The sequence below is a fragment of the Notolabrus celidotus genome, chromosome 5 (assembly GCF_009762535.1).
Source record: "Notolabrus celidotus isolate fNotCel1 chromosome 5, fNotCel1.pri, whole genome shotgun sequence".
NCBI lineage: Eukaryota > Metazoa > Chordata > Actinopteri > Labriformes > Labridae > Notolabrus > Notolabrus celidotus.
This window is the reverse complement of record NC_048276.1, coordinates 3,321,129-3,345,311: the sequence shown is the minus strand read 5'-3', so window position 1 is coordinate 3,345,311 and position 24,183 is coordinate 3,321,129. Positions and strand designations below refer to the sequence as shown.

Genomic DNA, 24,183 nt, shown 5'->3' with positions numbered 1-24,183 from the left:
GTGTGATATCATTTATTATTATGAAACATCAAGACTCATAAGGCTTATGTCATAAGTTACCCTTTGTAGGTTCAGTACTTTCCTTTGGGGTTAATTTCCTCTGGAGTTACCACATAAGTGCCTGTAGCTTTCTTAATGGACATAAAGACTTCATTGCAAATGAAATGCCTCTGACACTGCGCCCCAGGAAGCTATAAAGCTACGTGGACTGAAATTACTGCAATATGACCATATGCTCCATCAAGCTGCGGACCACTGCCGTGTGACTGACGTCGTGTTTCTAATGAGGCACGGAGGAATAAGCAACGATCAGAAACTCCATCAAACTAAGAAGTTTCATCACAGAGTTTAAGCACTTATCGTCTGAATGTTGACCGACTGTTTCATCAGTCACGCCGTCTCCAGACTGAAGGAGATGAACGAAGTGGCAGGCCGGGGTAAATGAGGAGCTGAGTTAGCTGAGGAGAGAACAAGACAAAAGACACGGAGCTCAGTGGAGTGAAGACATGCCCAGAGGAGCAACAAAGACATTCGCTCCCTGTGTGAATGTTGGATTTGTGCCTCTGATGGCCCATCCACATTGATTTGTTTGTCTCTGCTGTCAGGAGCCTAATGGTCAGAACAGGGTTGGAGTACACAGACGTACACGACTAGTAAGTCGCTTAAAGACGAGCCTTGAATCACGATCACAACGAAGACTTGCTTCAGACAGAGAAGACAGAATTTAACTAAAACAAGAGTGAAACTGGCAGAAGTGTTTAAGGAGCAATTGAGGGATCATTTGACAGACTGTGAGCTTGAAATCACGGTTAATCAAACCTTGATGTAAACCTCTGAAGGAAGCTCTCGTTTCCTTTGGAGGTTTGGAGCGACAGAAAATAAATGACATGGCAGAAGCAGGAAGGGTCGTAAAGTCTGAGCTGAAGAGGTTTAAAATAGATTTCAAACACAAAGTCAAGAAGTAAATCTGTTACCAGGTTCTCTGTTTCTCTCCTGTGTCAAAACAACATCAGTGATATTTCACAAACTGAGGTGATCGACAGAGGGAGGTTACAAAGTTACAGAGTCTGTATCTTAATGTGATCAGACATGCAATTTAGAGACTAGTTTTTTTCTGTCTGAAACCTTAACCCCAACCATAACCCTAAACCCTAACCCTAAACCCTAACCCCTAACCCAACCCTAACCCTAAACCCTAACCCTTAGCCTAACCCTAAACCCTAACCCTAACCCCAACACTAACCCTAAAACCTAAACCTAAACCCTAACCCTAAACCCTAAACCCTAAACCCTAACCCTTAGCCTAACCCTAAACCCTAACCCTAAACCCTAACCCTAACCCTAAACCCTAACCCAAACCCTAACCCTAATCCTAAACCCTTACCCTAACCCTAAACCCAACCCTGAACCTTCACCCTAACCCTAAACCCTAACCCTAACCCTAAACACTAACCCCAACCCTAACCCCAACCCCAACCCTAACCCTAACCCTAACCCAAACCCTAACCCTAAACCCTTACCCAAACCCTAACCCCAATCCTAAACCCTTACCCAAACCCTAACCCTAATCCTAAACCCTTACCCTAACCCTAACCCAAACCCTAACCCTAATCCTAAACCCTTACCCAAACCCTAACCCTAAACCCTAACCCTAACCCTAAACCCTAACCCAAACCCTAACCCTAATCCTAAACCCTTACCCTAACCCTAAACCCAACCCTGAACCTTCACCCTAACCCTAAACCCTAACCCTAACCCTAAACACTAACCCCAACCCTAACCCCAACCCCAACCCTAACCCTAACCCTAACCCAAACCCTAACCCTAAACCCTAACCCTAACCCTAACCCTAACCCTAAACCCTAACCCAAACCCTAACCCTAATCCTAAACCCTTACCCTAACCCTAATCCTAAACCCAACCCTGAACCTTCACCCTAACCCTAAACCTTCACCCTAACCCTAAACCCTAAACCTAACCCTAAACCCCAACCCTTAACGCTAACCCTGACCCTAACCCTAAACCACAACCCTAAACCCTAACTCTAACCCCTGACCCTAACCCTAAACCCAAACTCTAACCCTAAACCACAACCCTAAACCCTAACCCTAACCCTAACCCCTAACCCTAACCATAAACACCAACCCTAACCCTAAACTTAATCCTAAACCCCAACCCTTAACGCTAACCCTAACCCCTAAACCCTAACCCTAACCAGGAACCCTAACCCCAACCTTAACCCTAAACCGTAACCGTAAACCCTAACCCTAAACCCTAACCCCAACCCCAACCCTAACCCTAAACCCTAACCCCAACCCTAAACCCTAACCTTAAACCCTAACCCTAACCCTAACTCTAAACCCTAACCTTAAACCCTAACCCTAAGCCTAAACCTTAACCCTAACCCCAACCCCAACCCTAACCCTAACCCTAACCCAAACCCTAACCCTATACCCTAACCCTAAACCCTAACCCTAAACCCTAAGCCTAAACCTTAACCCTAACCCCAACCCCAACCCTAACCTTAAACCCAAACCCAAACCCTAAACCAAACCCTAACCCCGAACCTGAACCTGAACCATAACTCTAACCTTAAACCCTAACCCCGAACCTGAACCCTAACCCTAACCCTAAACCCGAACCTGAACCCTAACCTCTATGTGACATACCCAAAATGTGAGTTGTATAATGTTTCAGATTCTTAAGAAGTCCAGAAGTTGAAGGTACAGAATCCTGTCCCTCCATGAACAGTCTGAAACGTTCAAATCGGAGATGATGGCATGAGGTTGAGGTACGTTAGACAGCATCATGTGAAGTCGTCTGGCAGATAAAGATGTCAACAGTTGAATTGTCTCGTGAGAAAATGCCAAATACTTCTGTATTCTAACCATTTCAGTCAGATTATGTGGGCTGAAAGTGAGATACCATTTTCATAAACATTTGTTTCAGTAGATTTTCACTGAGGACCTCTGTTCCTTTTGTTGTTAGGGAAAGGTTTTGTTCTATCCATGGGAGTAAAGTAATATTTATCAGCAGCTATCTTGAGTTTACAACCCGAATCAGACAACAAGGTAAGAACGAGTCTGCAGAAGTATCTAGAAAGAGTCTTGAGGCCTTCTCTGGATCTCTCCTTGACTGCCAGATGTTTGCCGTTAAGGTGAAGAAAGGTCTTGCTCTATAAATCCCAATAATCTGTGTGTGGTTTGCATAAGTAAAAACTGAACATTTCCTCAGATAGCCTGCAGTATTTAAGAGCAACACTCAGACTGAGACACTGTAACTTCTCTCCCTCTGAATATCTCAAACGAGATGATGTTTTTCGCTCTCCGTGAGATGATCTGTTTCGGAAACTTAAACAAATGGCAGCAGCCATTAATCAGCGCTGTGACTTGCACTCCCACAGTGGAAACAGCCGTTGGTATGATAAGGCGATGCAATTACTGATGCAATGGGAATCCTGTGCATCCTTTGCATTGTGTTTCCAGCCAATCTGGACCGGCACATAGCGGGAGCCATTAAAGCAATGATGCATTGCAGCAACCAGCCGGTGGGTTGAGGGAGTGAAGAGTCTCTCCAGCTGCAGTTTCTTGTCATTATGGCAATGCTACACACCTCGTCGCACCGCAGAGCACTTATTCTAACACAACAGGGGAAGAGCATCAGCATTATATCAACTGCGCGTCCCACCGCTGAGAGAATAGGGTGTCAAGAGTCACAGAGGAGGAGAAAATGGGCTGATAGATGGGAAGAAGAGTGGGGGACTGTCGAGGGCTTACAGGGAACTTGTTGTTGACGCATGGGAGTGCGTTCTCTTCTCTCTTTCTCTCTCCGTTTCTCCCCCACAGCTCAGTTGTTCACCACATCCTCCAGAGGCCGGGGATTATGGGAATCTATGCTATGTGGCTACAATAAGCTTCCAGGGGAGAAGGTCAAGGGGAGGCTAGACAAACAAGAAAGTCTATCTTCCCTCCATGTGACCCACTTGCCCTTAATCCATTATTTTTCTTCTTCACTGTCCTCATCTTACTACCATACGATCCGACGTGCTCCTCGCGAGCGTGAGCGCCGACGCAGAATCAATCAACAGAGATATTGTTCCAGCTCAGGGTGGCTCTCTATTTATTTACTGTAGAGTCTCTAACTCGCTTTCTTTAACTCGTGCTGCAACTTGTTTTCTCTGGTCTTGAAAAGGTGAGTCAACTCTATTTCAAAAGTGAAAATTGAGTTCATTTTTCGGTTTACCCTGAGTTACATTCAGACTTCCACTTTCAATCGCTCACTCGCTCCTTCTATCGCTCTCACCCACGGATCATGTTTCATTCTGCTCTTCCCCTTTTACACTTTCGGTCGCTGCTCTAAATACTGTGTTTTTTTTTCTCACACTGCATCCATCACACTCTCTCACAGTCCTCTTAATATGAACAGGAGAAACCTCTCAGCGCTAAGCAGTTTATTTTCTGTTTGTTTCTTTGAGGACGAAGAAGGTTCATCCCTGTTTTCATTCTTTTACACCGCTCTGTGTTTTTGACTCGGTCAGAGAGTCTCAGTTTGAACAAAAGCTGCGTCTCCTCGTCTTACAGGAAGAAAAAGGAAGGCTTGAGTCAGTTGTATCGATCTGTAGCGACACATTATTACAAAGGACAGCAACACAAGCAGAATAACTCATACTTGTACGTACAATATTCGCAGATTCTTAGATTTTTTTAAATACAGCATAAATTTAATTTGCTTGTTTTTTGTACTTAAATCTGGTTTCCTGCATGTGCTGCTGACTTGATGTGTCAGTATCGTTTGACCCTTTAAGAAGAGCTCTTAAAGTTCAAACAGGGATAAACACAGAGACAGTAATCAGTGTTTCCTGCAGGATTACTCTGTATCTGGAGGGGGCGGTCGCAACTGGTGTCCTTAACTAGATATCCTCTTCTACATACAGTCTGTTATGTCATCTTTTCATTCTATTATTAGATTATTTTATATACTAATCATGCTGTATCATCCAACATGTCTCTGTGTGTTCACAAATTAATGTCATTGGCATAACTTGACTTTCTGTTCCTGCGGCTTGTCCTGCCCCGCCTCCTTCAGTGTCTCATTTCTGTACGTCTGATCTTTTAACAATATTCAAGATGCTTAAATAACAACTCTCTGGATATTACGTTATCACAGCAGGTCATCTGAGTGTGGATGAAGCTTGTTAATGACATAACCTTTTGCAGCAATCCATGACAGAGACGGAGCAGAATGACGTCCGCAGGAACCAGCTGCTCTTAAGTTCCCATTGAACTTCAATCATGCATCACCAGTAGGGATGAACTTAAGGACCTCTCTCTCTCTGATCACCTGCAGAGCATGTGTCAGGCACTGACACTGATCATGGATGGCAATTACATACTAATAAAAAACAGAAAAGAAGAAGAATGTAAAAACAGTTGGTTGACACTAACATGGGCGGCTGAAAGCATACTTGGACAGTCCACCTATGTATTGTCTATATGTGGGAAACACTGTAATGCCACTAGTGTCTGTAGTAGCAACAGTCATGTTAAAGGTGCTTTGGTAGTAAGTGCAGTCTACTGATTCTTCTTGGAGACACATAATGCCGCTAATTGGAGTTGCTTTCACCTGTGTCGCATTAAGAAATATCAATTTTGCTTTTCAAATTAACTATGAGATTTGATGCATGTCCATTTTAGCCAGTAATCCCCCCTCTAACAGCCAAATTCCCGGATCTGAGAGGTTTCTATTCTAGTCAATGTGTTAACTTCCACTGGATCCGGCTGCGTCTCTGATCCGGCAGGTCCGAGTCCTCCGGATCAGATACACAAGACTTCTATTTGTGCCGGATGCCGGAGCACGACGCATCAATCTCAACAGAGCAGATGGAGCGGGACAGGAAGTCAGGTTTCACCAAAACAAAATGAAAACATCCGGTTAATTTTCAGAATAAAACCCTCTGTGTTATCACCAGATCGTATTTCACTTAACTACAACAACAAACCAAAGTCATGATGAGCGGAGCCAGGCCTGGAGTCAACAGGTCAGAGGTTTTCAGAGGACCAGAAAGACAATATGGATGAGGAGAGGAGGAGGAGGAGAATCCTTGATTCAGTGATTACTGCAGGGAAAACCTCGGTCACATGACTCCAGCTGTCCGGTGATCCTGGACCACAGCGGATCAGAGACGGACCGGACATGGATCTGGTGGAAATCTTATGTAAATGTCATGTTGTTGATCTTTCTTAGAGATGGTGTCTCCCACACCAAAGATATTTTATGTTTGACCATGAAAACAAATCAGAGTTGGTCCGTGAGTTGACACTTTCCACCATTAAACTGATGCATGGTACATTATTTGCTGATGGGCCAATATATGTTTGTCAACAGAGCAAACACCAGCCCACACTGATGTTCAGCAGATCAGTGCATCCCTAATGACAGTCGCTGTCACAGAGTCACAGAGAGGATAAGTGAATCTCTTCACCTGCAGTCACAGTAACAGAAGCATTCATAGTATTTTTCTGTATTTATACATCAAACAATTTTCTCCACTCGCCTCCTCTCTCCTTCATTTTCGTCTCAGTCTGAATAATGCACAGTTGAGGTGTGTGGCTGTGGACTCCCCCTGTGGAGCCGAGGCCAGGGTAGCAGCTGTCCCCATCAGGACCCTCCTCAGAGCTGTCATGGCCTGTCTGCTCCTCGCCTAATCACTTCCTACAGGCCTGCAGCATGGGACTGCCGTGCTTAATGCCGTCACAGATTGAGCTGGGAGAAGCTAACAGGATGAACGTGATGTCGTCCTGGATTGTGGGTTTGTGTTTTCCTGCGAGTGGGCGTACGCATGTGTGTGAGGGGTTTGGTACAGTGCAGGTGCGTTTCGCTAGCGGCTCAACGGGTGTGCAAAAGGCCTCCAGGAGTGCAACATGGGTCACGCTTTACCACACAAACACACACCATTACCATCACTGTAGCCCTTTTTTTCTCCACCTGCCAGAACACATTTGCTATAAAGGACTTGCTCATCTGTGTGTAACAAGCTAATGGCACAGTGTGTCACATGCTTGCACACACGGTGGTATGAAAAAGGCCGTTTGTGATGACACACACTTCACTCTGGTATGTTGGAAAAGAAGCCTGAGGAAATGAATCCTGAGCGAAAAACACAGGAACCTCACAACCTCTCAGAAATGTTCCCTTTTTGTCATGCGGAGGATGTTGTGTGGTAAGACGGTCTGTCAGGGCCCTGCGGTGAATATCACGGAATCGTCCGTCAACAAAGAGATGATTAATGATCAGTCAATCCAGCCAAGCATTAAATTGGTAAATACATTTGCCTTGTGGGATTTAAGAGGCCTTACAGAATTTTAACATCAAAACAACCAAAAAAAGAGATTAATAGGTGCAATCAGAGGAATGTGGAATTCAGGGCGTGAGATAACAAGCAGAAGGAGGGATGTCGGAGATAGAGGTTCAGGCTGCAGGCAGGGAAAACATGAGGATTGTGAGAGGAGGATGAAGTTCCACAAAACAGAAAGAGACGAGGGTGCTGCTGTACCCTTGGTAGCTACCGTCAGAGGAAATGAAGGGGTCAGTGGGGCCCCTCTGACCCAGAATCAGAATCAGGTCGTCTTATCCAGCACCGTGCAAGATAGGAGAGGGGTGACCGTTAGGGATGGGCGATACCAGACTTTTTCAATTCGATACGATACCAATACTTTTGGAATAAATTTTACCGATATCGATACCAATACCGATACCTTAATTTCTTGAATGGGTATGCGATTTTTCAAAATAATGGTAATTTTTAGAAAAGAGATCATTACACTTAAAGACAAATTACATGAGACATACCAGCCATTAGTAGCAAATTTATTACAAAAGAAAATAAATCAGTACAATTGAATTTCTCCTTGAGATTAATAAAGTATCTATCCATCTATCTATCTATCTATCTATCTATCTATCTATCTATCTATCTATCTATCTATCTATCTATCTATCTAATATAGTTATATTTTTTTTCTCTAAGATTATGATGTATGATTTAAGACAGACAGGGCAAAAATAGATCCTCCACCACTTCATTGGCAGAGGTAATAACTACTAATAATGCCACCTGTACCTGGATAATGTGCTTTGCCTCCCTGAAAACTTTCCTGCAACGTCTTCTGTCGGACAGAGGGTGGCGCAGGAGACTTTGATGAACGGGCTTCTTCTTGCTTTTTTTCTGCCTCCTCAAAACTGTCAGGGTGTGTCGTTTTTAAATGTTTTAAAAGGTTACTGGTATTGCAGCTGTGTGACACTTTCTTGTCACAAATGGTGCACCTTGCTGTGCTCGTGTCCATGGGTGAAAAATAACACCACACCGCGCTACGTTTTCTCTCCATTCTGAAGCTCTCGTTGTTGATGCATGCATGTTGCAGAAGTGTGCACAAGTGTGGCTGTGCGCCCGCCGCTGCGCACAAGGTTCTCAAGTCACCTAGGTCATGTGACACGGGCCACTGGCCTCAGTCACCACAGTCATGTGACACGGGCACGGGCCAGCTAAATATATCGAGGATTTTTTTGGCACAAATTAATGAAAACGTTTGGAGTTGATGCAGCCACCCAAGTTGTATAATATCGATATTTTTTAAAAGGAATCGATACCAAATGAGTAGCTTGTGAATATCGAAGTATCGATCCCGTGGTATCGATCCGCCCATCCCTAGTGACCGTCTTCTGACCGTGCCGTCCCTGAGCTCCCTTGTCTCGTAGGTTCCTCTAGATCTCTTGCATAGAAGGCTGGATCTGATCCTGTCTTGATTCGGGGTCTTTGTTATCTATAGAACACAGAGTACGGACTAGACCTGCCGCTGTGTTGCATCACCTCTTCTTTTAACAACACTGTCAACGTTTGAGAATCTAGGAGTCCAATTTCTGGAGTTTTGAAAGTAAACTGTCATCCTATTCTTACCTGATAGAGGAGTTTAGCTGCTCAACAGTCTGTCATATATATATATTTTTTTTAAGTTATATTTTTGGGGCTTTTTGCCTTTATTCCATGGGACAGCTGAGGAGAGACAAGAAATGTGGGGAGTAGAGAGTGGGGGAAGAGATGCAGGAAATGGTCGACCGGTCGGAAATCGAACCGGCGACCCCTGCGACGAGGAGTGTAGCCTCTGTATATGGGGGGGTTAGACCGCTAGGCCACCAGCGCCCCACTGCGTCACATTATAGCATATTTTCATTTTCTGTAGGTGACAAGAAGAAACTGCAGGCAGGCGGGTTTAGGCTTTTGAACTGTGCACTGGTAACAACCCAGGTGGAGCCTCTGCTCTATAGAACAGAGGATGCTCCAATCATAATTCCCCCATAAATTGTCCAATTCTGATCCATCAGACCACAGGACAATCTTCCACCTTGCCTCAGTCCCCCTTAAACGATCCATCGTTTCTGGATCATACTTATATTATTATTTTATTACTTTCTGGAGTCCCTGAGCTCCCTTGTCTCGTAGGTTCCTCTAGATCTCTGCCGTAGACGGCTGGGTCTTATCCTGTCTTGATGTGGGGTCTTTGCTAACAATAGAACATGGAGTACGGTCTAGACCTGCCATTGTGGTGCATCACCTCTCCTTTTAACAACACTTTGTCAACATTTGAGAATCTAGGAGTCCAATTTCTGGAGTTTTGAAAGTGAACTGTCGCCCTATTCTTGCCTGATAGGGGATTTTATAGTTGCTCAACAGTTATTGTCATACTTTTAGCATATTTTCATTTTCTGTAGGTGACAAGAAGAAACTGCAGGCAGGCCGGTTTAGGCTTTTGACCTGTGCACTGGTAACAACCCAGGTGGGGCTTCTACTCTTTAGAACAGAGGATGCTCCAATCATGATTCCCCCATAAAATCTCAAATTCTGATCCATCAGACCACAGGGCAATCTTCCACTTTGCCTCAGCCCACCTTAAACGATCCAGCCTTTCTGGATTATGCTTATATTATCATATTATTACTTTCTGGAGTCCCTGAGCTCCCTTGTCTCATAGGTTCCTCTGGATCTCTGCTGCTGTGGACGTGCCAGACTCCAGCTGCTACAACTACTACTATCCGTCTCCCCACTATCATCTCTCTCTCTCTCTCTCTCTCTCTTCATCTCCCTCTATCCCTCTCTCCAACACGGTCTCAGCAGATGTGTGTCTAACATGAGTCTGGTCCTGCTGGAGGTTTCTGCCTGTTAAAGGAAGTTTGTCCTTGCCACTGTAACTTGCTAAATGCTGCAAAGTGCTCTGCTCATGGTGGATTAAGATGAGATCAGACTGAGTCCTGTCTGTAAGATGGGACTGGATCTGATCCGGTCTTGATGTTGGGTCTTTGTTAATAATAGAACATAGAGTACGGTCTAGACCTGCTCTGTTTGGAATTAAAGATTGATTGAAATGAATTTTGCTCAGTTTTGACATTTTTTTGAGTGTTTTCTTACCTTTAAATGAGTCAATTAGTTGCAATTCAGTGTATCTAAAGGACAGATGAACCTAACACCTCATCCTAAGTTAAAGTGCATGGTTCTATTATTCATCCATCCTGTGTGTTCCTCTTTTTTAGGCCATTAATGGTGGTGAGCAGCAGGTTTAGCAAGAGAGTCCAGATGTCCTTCCCTCTGTTTTCCAGGTCCTCTGGGGGTACCTGAGGCGTTCCCTTGCTACATGCGTTGTATAATCCCTCCAGCATGTTCTGGGTCTAACCAGGACTCTCTGCTACCTGTGGGACACTCAAAGAAAACCTCTAAAAGAACTTACCCAGGAGGCATCCTAATCTGCCGGGACAATCTCTTTCTTCCGGGCAGTACCCCAAGCTCATGGGTAACAAATAAAACTGAGCCAGTAATTGAAAGCCTCGCCTTTCACCTCAGCTCCTTTACTACAACACCCACAATAATGTCTGCACTTCTGCTGACACCACACCAATCAGCCGATGGATCTCTTTGTCCGTTTTTTACAACACGTGTGAATGAGAGCGCAGGTCCTCGAGCTCTTTCACCGGAGTCAGGAATTCAATCCCCACCTGGAGAATGCAATCCACTTTTTTCAGCAGGGGGGGGACCACGACCTCAGATTTAGATGTGCTGACTCTAATCCCTCCAGCTTTACAAAACGACAAGTAGCTGCTCTGGAGGTCACCGTTCGGTAAAGCCAACAAAACCACATCAACTGCAAAAGGCAGGAATGCAATTCTGAGGTTCAGAAGTCAGACACTCTTACACCCGTGTCCATAAACATCTCAAATGATATCAGTGACAGCTGACGGGGACCATAATAAGACGCCAGAAAGCCTTTCCTAAAATATGGGTCTCATGCAGGATTTGCTCGCAAGATCATCCGCAAGGTTAGCCACTGATGTTGGAGTGAGTCCTGGCTTGGAGCTAATGTTCCAATTCATCTGTGTGTGATGCTCAGGGAGGTTAAATCTTGCAAACTAAGGTGGGAAATATTCCTTTGTGGACCTCTCTCTTTGCACAGCAGTGTTGTCAAGCTGTAGGAGGCAAAGACCTTGGGATAAGACCTCTAAAACCATCCTCATGCCACATACTAAGGAGGGTTTTTAGACATACCTAAAGCAAGAGAGAAAGCCAGACTCACTGGTATGCATAAAAGAGGAAGACAAAATGCTTTAGATGTAGAGTGAGACAGCTGAAAATGAAGGTAAATAAACAATCATGGAGTCGGACAGGCAGAGACTGAGATATGAATAAGAATCGAGACAGGAGGCGTGACGGTGCAATGAGGCATGAAAAGGCAACTGGTGCCGCGGCGCTGCTCTTTGCCCCTGTGGCGCTGGTGCAAAATGAAGCGGGAGAGACGGAGGGCGGGAACAGAGATGAGAGAAAAGCTGGGTGTGATTGACTCCAACAAAATGAGACGACATGAAAGGAGAACAGAGAGGGGAGAAGACAAGGGAGGCAAGGAAGAGGGTGGAAAGGGGGGGGGGGGGGGGGGGAGATAAGGGTGCCAAAAATATGACAGACAGATATACAACAGAGTCTCGACGACTGCGTTTAAATCCACTTGGCAACTGCAGAGCTGAACTCCCTCCCTGCTTGATTATGTGTGTGCATGCTCTCCTGCCTCTGTACCTCTACGTGCACACACTCCCCCCTCTCTTTGTGAGTGTTAGCGTGGCAGCATGTCGGCCCTTTGTGTGACTTTGCATGTCGAGATACGTCGCTTTACACATCTGTGCCCTCGCCTGTGAGCGTGCGCCCTCTAACAAGCTGAACATTCGTCAACAAAGCCAGGGAGCGGTTGCTGTTTGTCTGTAAGCAAGCAGAGGTAACCCACAGACACACAGCCAGGTATTGCATAAGCAAGGTGTGTGTGTGTGTGTGTGCGTGTGTGTGTGTGTCACCAGCCCCCACCACCTCCACTTGATTTGGCTTGTTAGCGGCGCACTTCTGGGAGTTATGAGAGCCAAGAGCCGTGATGCAGCTTCATGCAGGGCGTTAATGCAGAGCTAGTTTAGCCTGGATCCAGCCCAGAAAGCTGATCTCGTGACTTGGTTTTTTTTCCCCCTGTTAGCACTGCGACTACGGGATCTTTAGATGTATGTGATTTATCGAGCTGACACGGGTTTTCCCTGAGGTGCAGCTGAATGCACAGCTCAGTGGCATCTAACCAGCAGCCCTGGCCTCCATCCCAGTCATGACAAGGAGATCTGGAAACAAGATGCATTTGGAGGCGTGGGTATTTTAGATATCGTGCTTGATTGTCTTCAATTACAACCTGAGCCATCTTTGAGCCACATTGCACACTGAAAATGAGCCGTTTAAGGATGTTGCATGTTGGCCCTCAAACTGTGTGTGCGTGCCAAACATCTGGGGGACTGGGCGCTGAAATCAGAGAGCAAAGCCAGGAGCAAAGAAGAAGAACTGGGTTTGAGGTCCTTCCTCTAGAACTGACAAATATTTCTTGTGAATATAAAAAAGAGTGCCAAATCCTTCATTATGACTGCAAACCACAGCAACAATTTCTGATTTCTACTTATATATTCCTTGAAATGTGGATTGACATGGACTTATAAAAAGGTATAAAGTAAAAATAACTATTCAGACTTTTTTCCCTGAGGTGCGGCTGAATGCACAGCTCAGTGGCATCTAACCAGCAGCCCTGGCCTCCATCCCAGTCATGACAAGAAGATCTGGAAACAAGATGCATTTGGAGGCGTGGGTATTTCAGATATCGTACTTGATTGTCTTCAATTACAACCTGAGCCATCTTTGAGCCACATTGCACACTGAAAATGAGCCGTTTAAGGATGTTGCATGTCAGCCCCAAACTGTGTGTGCTTGCCAAACATCTGGGGGACTGGGCGCTGAAATCAGAGAGCAAAGCCAGGAGCAAAGAAGAAGGACTGGGTTTGAGGTGCTTTCTCTAGAACTGACAAATATTTCTTGTGAATGCAAAACAGTGCCAAATGCTTCATTTTGACTGCAAACCACAGCAACAATGTCTGATTTCTACTTATATATTCCTTGAAATGGGGATTGACATGGACTTATAAAAAGGTATAAAGTAAAAATAACTATTCAGACTTTTTTCCCTGAGGTGCGGCTGAATGCACAGCTCAGTGACATCTAACCAGCAGCCCTGGCCTCCATCCCAGTCATGACAAGGAGATCTGGAAACAAGATGCATTTGGAGGCGTGGGTATTTTAGATATCGTGCTTGATTGTCTTCAATTACAACCTGAGCCATCTTTGAGCCACATTACACACTGAAAATGAGCCGTTTGAGGATGTTGCATGTTGGCCCCAAACTGTGCGTGCATGCCAAACATCTGGGGGACTGGGCGCTGAAATCAGAGAGCAAAGCCAGGAGCAAAGAAGGATTGGGTTTGAGGTCCTTCCTCTAGAACTGACAAATATTTCTTGTGAATGCAAAACAGTGCCAAATGCTTCCTTATGACTGCAAACCACAGCAACAATGTCTGATTTCTACTCACATATTTCTTGAAATGTGGATTGACATGGACTTATAAAAAAGTATAAAGTAAAAATAACTATTCAGACTTTTTTCCCTGAGGTGCGGCTGAATGCACAGCTCAGTGGCGTCTAACCAGCAGCCCTGGCCTCCATCCCAGTCATGACAAGGAGATCTGGAAACAAGATGCATTTGGAGGCGTGGGTGTTTTAGATATCGTGCTTGATTGTCTTCAATTACAACCTGAGCCATCTTTGAGCCACATTACACACTGAAAATGAGCCGTTTGAGGATGTTGCATGTCGGCCCCAAACTGTGTGTGCGTGCCAAACATCTGGGGGACTGGGCGCTGAAATCAGAGAGCAAAGCCAGGAGCAAAGAAGAACTGGGTTTGAGTTCCTTCCTCTAGAACTGACAAATATTTCTTGTGAATGCAAAACAGTGCCAAATGCTTCATTATGACTGCAAACCACAGCAACAATGTCTCATTTCTACTCACATATTTCTTGAAATGGGGATTGACAAGGACTTAAAAAAAACATGGCTGCTGCTGAAAGCATTAATAGACATTATTTGACTGTACCCGGATGTTATCCCTGCCAAATCTCAAAGCATTAGGTGATCAATCAATCTTTATTTATGTAGAACCAAATCCAAACAGAGCAGGTCTAGACCATACTCTATGTTCTATTATTAACAAAGACCTAACATCAAGACCGGATCAGATCCAGTCCCATCTTACAGACAGGACTCAGTCTGATCTCATCTTAATCCACCATGAGCAGAGCACTTTGCAGCATTTAGCAAGTTACAGTGGCAAGGACAAACTTCCTTTAACAGGCAGAAACCTCCAGCAGGACCAGACTCATGTTAGACACACATCTGCTGAGACCATGTGATAGTGATGAGACGGATAGTAACGTGATGACTTTCTTATCACTGAATCATTGAGTTAAAAGAGCGATCATCATGCATGTGATGAAGCTTTCCTCCGGCTCTCATCAGCTCTCAAATTGTCTTCTTTCCCACCTTTGGTTGATGCTGTGAATGCATCCCATTACACGTAGCATCGATACAAAGCAAAGTGTCTGCCATCTTGGATATCTTGTAAACACTACATTGCGGTGTCCTTTTACTGAGACCAACCCCCACTCCACATTCCCTTCAGACAGGGAACACTTCATGGCTGTGGGGGACTGGGAATAGAAAAATGTCACCCTTTTGATCCTGAAGCGTTGTTTTAAAGCCAATCGTCGGTGGGTACCATATTGGAAATGCTGAACTCGACCTAACTTCTGTAGAGCTAGTGTCAGGTAAAGAGGCAGGCTTTTAGCATCTTCACTTACAGCTTCAGTGTTCCCGCCTGTCAATCAAGTCAGCTGTGGAAGACTCGTAATCTCAATATCTTCGAAATTACACTATAAAAAAATTCACCCCCCATACAGTGTGTGCCTATAGAGAAATTAGCAATTGAGACTAAAATAATTTTTGAACCAGGCTGTAAATATGTTCATTTCTGCTGTAAAGAGCAGCATTTTTTAAATGGGTGTGTATGTGGTTTCAGGTATTTCTAGAGCCGCCCTCTAGTGGACACTCAAAGAACTGCAGTTTTTAACACTTCTGCATTGGCTTCAATTCTGGCAGCGTGTGTTATAAGCATAGACTGTATAAATATGGACGTAGTATTCGTGACGTCACCCATCTGTTTCTGAAGAGCTGTTTTGAGGCCAATCGTCGGCTGCAGCCATATTGCTGCTGTCGAGCCAGTGTGACGTAAAGAGGCGGAGTTTGAGCCTCCTCGCCGTCAGCTACATCGTTCCCGCCTGTCAATCAAGTCAGCTGTGCCTCTCATTGGAAGACTCATAATCTTAATATCTTTGAAATTACCGCATTAGAAAAAATTTCACCCCCCTACAGTGTGAGCTGATCAAGAAATGAGCTATCCAGGCTACACTCGTCTTTTGAACCAGGCTGTAAACATGTTTATTTCTGCTGCAAAGATCGGCTTCTTTGAATTGGTGTGTATGTGGTCTCCGGTATTTCCGGAGCCAGCCTCAAGTGGACACTCAAGGAACTGCAGTTTTTAACACTTCTGCATTGGCTTCAATTCCTGCAGCGTGTGTTTTAAAGGTGACATATCACGCTTTTTTCATCAATATATATTGGTCTAAGAGGTCCCCAAAACATGTCTTTTAAGTTTATGCTCAAAAAAACACTTTGAAATCAGATTTTGGTCTGCCTGAAAAGTCCTTTTCTTCAGCAGTCCTCAGAACACTCTATTTTCCCTCTGACCACGCCCCCTCCGGAAGTGGATGTGCCTCGGCTCTCCAGCACGTTGATCTAATGTTTACATGTTGGTTGAATATATACGGCTGCTCAGAGATCGCGTTACTTCAACCCTCTGAATCTGATCCTGATGGATAGGCGCCTGTAGCAGGACCTTTCTGAACGATTGGTCACAGATTTAGTGTTTCTTGTTGTTTTATTTATCAGTATGTAGACGTGTGTCTTGGTACACAGCTACGAACATGTAGCTATGTGGCTATGCTAACTAGCGCTAGCACTTATCCATGATAAATAAAAATCATCCACTAGATCTTCAAATCTGCAGACGTGGGGAGTAAAACTGATCTCTGCCAGAAAGGCAGCGGGACCTTTCATGAAGGATTTGTCACAGATTCTGTGTTTCTTGTTGTTTTATTTGTCAGTATGTTGACGTGTGTCTAGGTACACAGCTACAGCTACAGCTATGAACATGTAGCTATGTGGCTATGCTAACTAGCGCTAGCACTTTGCCATGATAAATAAAAATCATCCACTAGATCTTCAAATCTGCAGACGTGGGGAGTAAAACCGACCTTTGTGTTTATTAAGACAGCCTACAACTAGCATGCCTCCTTCCTAAGCTCCTTGTTAGCACACATGTGTGCAGGGAATGAAAAACGGAGGAGGGATTCAGTATTATTTTATACAGTCTATGGGCTGAACAAGCTCCGAGCTCTGACTCCGTGACAGAGCGGATATTGTTGTTACGTAACAAAAACACGGAAGTCTGAAACGGCTGGTTTCACACACATTTACAGAAAGGTGGAGAAATCAGAACAGGGGCAGAATGGATTCTTTTCATTCTCGGGGGGTTTGTAGACAGGGACACATATTTCATGTAAAGAACCATTAAAAAGTCAATTTTGCATGATATGTCACCTTTAAGGTTTGACACAGTATCAGTACTCAAATGTGACTGAAACTTCCCCTATATTTAACTCAGTTTCTGTGAAGTGAATCCTTTAAAATGCACATAACACACGTTTTCAAAACCAGCATGCATATAAAGGAAAGAGCTTTTAGTGTCTGTTATCAGTGAACATCATGACGGCTGCCTTTGACACATTGAGTTCAGTTCTGTTGGCAGCTTTTTCCTTTTTTATTTGCAGCAACAGTCAGCACATTCTGCACCCTTGTTCTGTATCTCGCTTATGTAACGAGACTTCATTCAACAGAAAAAAGCACCAACAGATTTCCACATATGCGTTCAAATGTTTTCGCTGTAGATGCTATGGCAACCATATTTACGGCCAAAAGAGGGTCCTGTAGTATTTCCAAGCACTCACAGAGGTATGGAGTGTTTGCTGCAACAGATAAATGCATTCACAGCTTTTTGTGGGGATGCAGAGATTTAAAGAAAGAAAATCAAAGGAGAGTTTGTTCTTTATTTTATCCATCCATCCATCCATCCATTTTCTTCCGCTTATCCGGGGTCGGGTCGCGGGGGTAGCAGTCCAAGCAAATTGACCCAGACATCCCTCTCCCCGGCGACACTTTCCAGCTCCTCCTGGGGAATCCCGGGGCGTTCCCAGACCAGGCGGGAGATATAATCCCTCCACCGCGTTCTGGGTCTACCCCGGGGCCTTCTCCCAGTTGGACGTGCCCGGAACACCTCTAAAGGGAGGCGTCCGGGAGGCATCCTTATCAGATGCCCGAACCCCCTCAGCTGACTCCTTTCGACGCGGAGGAGCGGCGGCTCTACTCCGAGCTCCCTCCGGATGTCCAAGCTCCTGACCCTATCTCTAAGGCCGAGCCCAGACACCCTTCGCAGGAAACTCATTTCAGCCGCTTGTATCCGCGATCTTATCCTTTCGGTCATGACCCACAGCTCATGACCATAGGTGAGGGTTGGAACGTAGACCGACTGGTAAATCGAAAGCTTTACCTTCCGGCTCAGCTCCCTCTTCGCCACAATGGTCCGATACAACGTCCGCATCACTGCTGACGCCGCACCAATCCGCCTGTGGATCTCACGCTCCATTTTACCCTCACTCGCGAACAAGACCCCGAGATACTTAAACTCCCCCACTTGGAGCAAAGTCTCACTCCCCACCGAAAGAGAGCAATCCACCGATTTCAGGCATTATTTTATTCCTAATCAAAAAAAATCCTCTGTCTGGCACTTCTTCAAAAACCTGGATTGATGTGAGTTTTCTGAAGTGTTGTCTTTTCTTTCCTCTCGTTTGTTTAATAGAAGCATCCATCGCATTTAAAAACGGCCTCTGCTATTAATTCAGAAGTTATAAAGCCAGCACTTTATCTTGTAGCATGCACAAGTTTTATAGGGGTACTGAGAACTAAAGCACACTCACAGCGACACTTACACCCCGACTCTTATAGCAACTCCACTGTCGGAGCTTGTGATGAATTATACATCACATGAGAGAATATGGAATATTTTGTTGCCTCATAAAAGAGCTGTACAGTAAAAGCAGTGATGATCTCTTCTTCATTACCGCTCCTGTAAGACTCCTGCCAGCCAGCGAGCAGCCACGATGGGAGAAACGGAAGGAAAGGGAAAGGGGGGAAAGCCAGAAGCAAACGCAAGGAGTTGAAAGGACGGGGATGGATGAAAGCGGAGGGGAGGTGGAGTAGAAAATTGCACCAAGATGAGAAATGGCAAGCATTGACAAATCATTGCTCTGACGATCGCAGCGGCCCAGATGGAAGTGAATTTATTAAAATCTGGTTCAATCTTGCGAAATATAAACTAGCCCTGCAAGAGTGTAGTGAATGCTGCAACATAGTGTAAGAGGTCTTAACACACTGGTGGAGATTAAAACATGAAGTTGCCTGTCAGTTTGTGTTTTCATGGGACGGTTTCAGAGCTCCAAAGGAAGGGGAGCAGCACCTTGGGTTTAACCACATTTAACAGGAGTGAGAAAGACACAACTCAGAACACGAACATGATATGTAAGTTTGAATCACGTGTGCAAAAAGTGTATCACACATGTTTTTCCACTATCAGTGAGACATCCATGTGTTTATTGAATCTATTGGCTCCAGTGCACACTCTCTCAGTGGTTGCACATTCACTGTACTGGCAGCTGTAACACTTGGCCACTTTTCAGACATACCAGAAGTGAGTTGCAGAGCACAACACGAATACACATATCATGTATTTATGTCTCTAATGGACTCATGTGTACTGTGATAAATATAAATGTTGATGAGTTAAGTCACAAGTGGGCTGCTGGGATTTTTAACAGCATAATGTGTTCACCAGCCAGCTAGCTAGCCTCTGTACTAACATAACTAGCTGTACTTAGCAGTGTTCCACGTGTCAGTTGCTGCATGATTAACAAGTACATATAAAGTCGCTGTTCTGGTGCATATTGTAGTACAAATAAAAACAAATAAGTTATTATTTAAGAGGCAATTATAATTATAAGAGGCAGCTGTAATAGTCAGTTTATGGGATTATCCTAAATGTGCTAATTTTTAGCTGCCTGAGAAGATTCTAAGTCATCCAGCTCATGGTAATTCAAAGCTGAAAAGGCAACTGGACTTGGTAGAAGTTCTTGAAGACATTCCTCTGAAAGGCTTCTTCAGTTCTGACCAGACTGGGGAAGAGCTAGAAAATATAAGCCTCTGACACAGGACTTCCACCACTCGTTGTGTTTTCAGAACCCAGCACGGAGCAGGACCGCAGGACAGCTGGAGTCATGTGACCGAGGTTTTCCTGCAGTAATCACTGAATCAAGGATTCTCCTCCTCCTCCTCTCCTCATCCATGTTGTCTTTCTGGTCCTCTGAAAACCTCTGACCTGTTGACTCCAGGCCTGGCTCCGCTCATCATGACTTTGGTTTGTTGTTGTAGTTAAGTGAAATACGATCTGGTGATAACACAGAGTGTTTTATTCTGAAAATTAACCGGATGTTTTCATTTTGTTTTGGTGAAACCTGACTTCCTGTCCCGCTCCATCTGCTCTGTTGACATTGATGCGTCGTGCACCGGCATCCGGGAAACATAGAAGTCTTGTGTATCTGATCCGGAGGGCTCTGACCTGCTGGATCAGAGACGCAGCTGGAACGCAACGGAGCAGATCCAGTGGAAGTTAACACAATGACTAGAATAGAAATGGGTGTGTTGAGGAAGTCACACTGGGTCTTATGTAGGGTCAAAAAACTAAGATAACGTTGATATTTTCTAGCTCTTCCTCTGTCTAGTCAGAACTGAAGAAGCCTTTTCAGAGGAACTTCTTCAAGAACTTCTACCAAGTCCAGTTGCCTTTTCGGATCAAGCTTTGAATAACTGTAGCTACTTCTGTCTGTGCATTTTCCACGGCATTGGTTCCATGATATAAAGACGAAGAGGTCTCCAGCTCATCATCCTACACGCCACAGAGTGCAGGGGTTGTTCAAAGCAGCTTGTAAAACTGAAGTGCATCTCCGCTTTGATTCATCTCATGTTCCATATTTACTTTTAAGGCCGGCTGCAGCAGGTCACGGGCAGACAGCCTCGCTCAGGGCTTTCCTATTACCCTTTTCACTCTTTCAAAGAAAAAGAAAACACTGAAGAAATGTCAGGACCTACTGCAGGTCATAGAAACAGGTTGCAGCAAGAATTATAAAGTCAGTGCAACCACATCACTCAAAAAGAAGATCTGCCCTTTGCTTCAGAAAGGCCCAACATCCCCAACAAGCACACAGAGAGGACTGTAAACCAAGTGCGCCTCCTAGTGGTGACTGCAGCTGTGTGTGTATGTGTGTGTTCTTGACCTGTGAGAAAGAGGAAGTAAGACAGAGAGGTGTGACTCACGGTAGAAGACGTATTCTGTGTAGCTGGACCAGACTTTGTCCTCTGTGAGCTGGTTCACCACTGAGGCTGTGACTGATGAGTTGCAGGCCACCATTTGGAAGCGACACTCCGACAGCATGTCAAAAGCTCTCTCCAGGTGCTTGAACTTGAGGTAAAACCTGGACGTGTACCGATCCGGGGTCCTGTCCGGGTCCCGGCTCTCATTCAGGGTCTCCCCGAAAACCTCTTTGGCGAGGGCCACGCGCCCGCATATCAGTATCCGAGGTACCCTCCTGAACTTGGCATCGCTCTGACTCTCCCGGGCCATGGTGCACGACCCCCTGTACCCCACTGTGATGAAGCCACTCTTCCTGTCTGCAGGGACCAGAGAGGAAGGGGGGCACTGCCGGTGGTCGCTGCCCTGGGAGCCGTCCTCATAGTCGCTGTGGAAGTACTCATCCGGACTGGCTTTAAACTCCTCCGGGGTCAGGAGCTTGACTAAGTCAGGCAGCTGGAAGTACTCCGCCTCCTTCCTGAGCCTCCCTCTTTCAGGGAAGTGATCCGGGAGGACGACCTGCTTGTCCCGGAGGTAGTCCAACACATACCGGAATAGAAACCCGTCCCTGTCGATAAAGTACCGACCTTTGGGGTCCCTTGCCAGGTCGTTGGAGGCGTCCTTCTTGGAGGAGAACAACTTCCCGAGTAAAGAGCTCGGGCTGTTCACCAGAGTTGAGTGACGGGTGTAATAAACCTGACCCCCCACGTTGAGCTCAACCACATCTGGGAAGCTGTTCTGAACTGATGCCTGCTCTTTGGGGTTAGTCCTACAGTTCCCACTCAGTGCCATCGTCTCCGTCATGAACAGCACTCAGGTTTCACAACCTCTCCTTAAAACCACACACAAGAAAAGGAAACCAGATATGTGTGCCAAAAGTTGCTGCACGGATTTCCTGCTTATTCAATGAAGACAGGCCTCCAATTTAATCTCAGAGCAGTGATTTCCTATCGATCCATGCTCATCACCACCTCCCAGGGTTGGTAGCTGTCACTATTAGAGAGGGGGGGGGTGCAGTCTGAGATGTCCCTCTGTGGGGGTTGGATATTAAAAAAGACAAAGATGGATGAAGGAATCAGTGTTGCGAGAGAGGAGGAATGTATCCGGGCGCGTCAAAGCCTTGCATCACAGGCTGAGGGGGGGATTCATCACGGTGGGGGCTGGTGGAGGCTGAAAGAAGCCTAGAGCATCCTAGTGAGGAAACTTGATTTAATCAGCTTTCCGCTTCTGGAGGGATCCAATAACACAAACCGTTCTGCGTAAAACCAAAGAATTACGCAGCAGATCCGAGAGAACGAAGAGAGGAAAGAGGAGCAACTTCTGTGAGGTTATAGTCCAGAATGAAGGGTGGTGATCCTCCTTAACTTCTCCCCGAGCATGGGCAGTTTTTCCTCCCCTGTAGAGACCAGTAGGAAGAGGAAGGATACCTCTCAGTGGCGAGAAACTTCGCAGGGATTGCGCACACAAACCTCAGGACTCCTGTAATGGTTTTGTCTTCAGCCCGTCACTCCAAATATGTCGCCTGTACGCCGGATTCAAGACAACTGAACCCACTCAGGAAGAAGCGAGCATCATCTTCTGCCTTTCAGATGTGCAAAAAAAGAAAAGAAAATCTCAGTTTGGATGTTTCTCTTGTTTCCCCGAGCAGCTGAGAGGACCGACCCGCTGCTGCTGGGAGCTGTCCGCGGTGCTGAAACGAGCATCTCACCCACCCCTCCTCTCCTCTCCTCTCCTCGCCCTCCCTTCCCGCTCTCTCTCTCTCTCTCTCTCTCTCTCTCTCTCTCTCTCTCTCTCTCTCTCTCTCTCTCTCTCTCTCTCTCTCTCTCTCACTGCCTCCCCTCCCCTACAGAGCTGGGTGGTGTCTTCGCGGCTGCTCCCCCTTCTCTCCCACACACACACACTCACACACACACACACACATGCAGGCTATAGGCTACTAGGGCGACTCCAGTGAAAGCCTCTAAATAACCATTTAACTACAATTAACATACCATCAACATAAATCAGTGCTTACAATAGATTAACATATGCAACTTTATAATGTAATGTGTTAATAAGGGCTGTATGATGAGGGAACTTGGTACTGTCAGAGGTTGAATTACTGCATGCTCATGTTTTGGGCTGTCTGAGCCATTAGAGTGCTCAGTTGTGGTCTTCAGCGTGCCTCCCTGTGCCATTATTATAATGGACTAAATGCTCACAATGCTGCAATTTGACCCCCAGCTTGAATCCATTTGCATAGTGTTGGGTTTGAATACAAAAACAGATTCTGTTTGGAACAATCAGACATCATTTTGCATTTTAGTTTCAGTGTGTGTGTTATTCTTGTGTTTCTTTTGTTCCCTGAGATAAATTGAAATGTGGACAGGAGAAAGAAACAACTTCATGATGTAGAGAAATGACTGTAACTGCAAAGGAGTTGAAACATTACACATTATTTCTTATCCTGAGTGTTGTGGAAATGAGCAACAGCGCCTCCCTCTGCTGAAACAACGACACTTCCACACCTCTCTCTCTCTTCAGCACCACGGACAGCTCCTCACACAGCTGCTCTGTGTACCTCATGTGCTTTACACACAGGCTGTTTGCATGCACTCATGTAAATATGTGTCGCTGATTACGTCTGCATTCAAGCAGAAACCAGAGCAGAGGAAAAAAAAAAGGCTACAACATGAAACATGAATAACATAAAGTCTGCTGTAACTTATAATAATGTGTCATGCTAAACAAGCAGTCCCATTACGGCCCTCTGCCTTTGTGCTGCTTTTATTTTCCTTTAGCTTTAATCCGTCCAGTTTTAGCCCACAGCGCCTCGAGCACAACTGCATTTTTCAGCATTCATTCAGTGTGTAATTTTACCTCTAAGGATGTGAGGCTGCTGCTGCGTTTTCCTCTGTAGAATTTAAAATTAGAATAACAGAAACTGAGCCATGGAGGAAGATACTTGCATCATATAGTTACACAAAGCAGTAGGGATGTGTTTTACCTTCTCAGAGACACTTTGGCAATATTTGACTCAAACAGTTCAACCTGTTTTGAGCCTGAATTAATAATTCCTAATCATCCAAATGTTAGCCTCCCAGGAAACTAAAGCTAACAGTGTTTGAAAAA

At 45.3% G+C, this 24,183-nt stretch overlaps 1 protein-coding gene across 1 annotated transcript; it reads right to left on the bottom strand.

The window, feature by feature from the left end:
* Positions 1 to 390: 390 nt before the first annotated feature.
* On the bottom strand, positions 391 to 21,876 carry kctd16b (potassium channel tetramerization domain containing 16b). The gene is made up of 2 exons (XM_034683568.1): positions 21,039 to 21,876; positions 391 to 458 (listed from the first exon to the last, which is right to left on the bottom strand). The coding sequence occupies exons 1-2, from the start codon at positions 21,874 to 21,876 to the stop codon at positions 391 to 393; spliced, it is 906 nt and encodes a 301-aa protein (XP_034539459.1).
* Between the last annotated feature and the right edge of the window lie 2,307 nt (positions 21,877 to 24,183).

Excerpts from the sequence above, each read along its gene's own strand:
- kctd16b (XM_034683568.1), bottom strand. The coding sequence starts at position 21,876 with ATGACGGAGACGATGGCACTGAGTGGGAACTGTAGGACTAACCCCAAA. Across the intron at positions 459-21,038 it reads CACAGAATACGTCTTCTACC|CTAACTCAGCTCCTCATTTA; the intron begins GTGAGTCACACC and ends TTCTCTCCTCAG.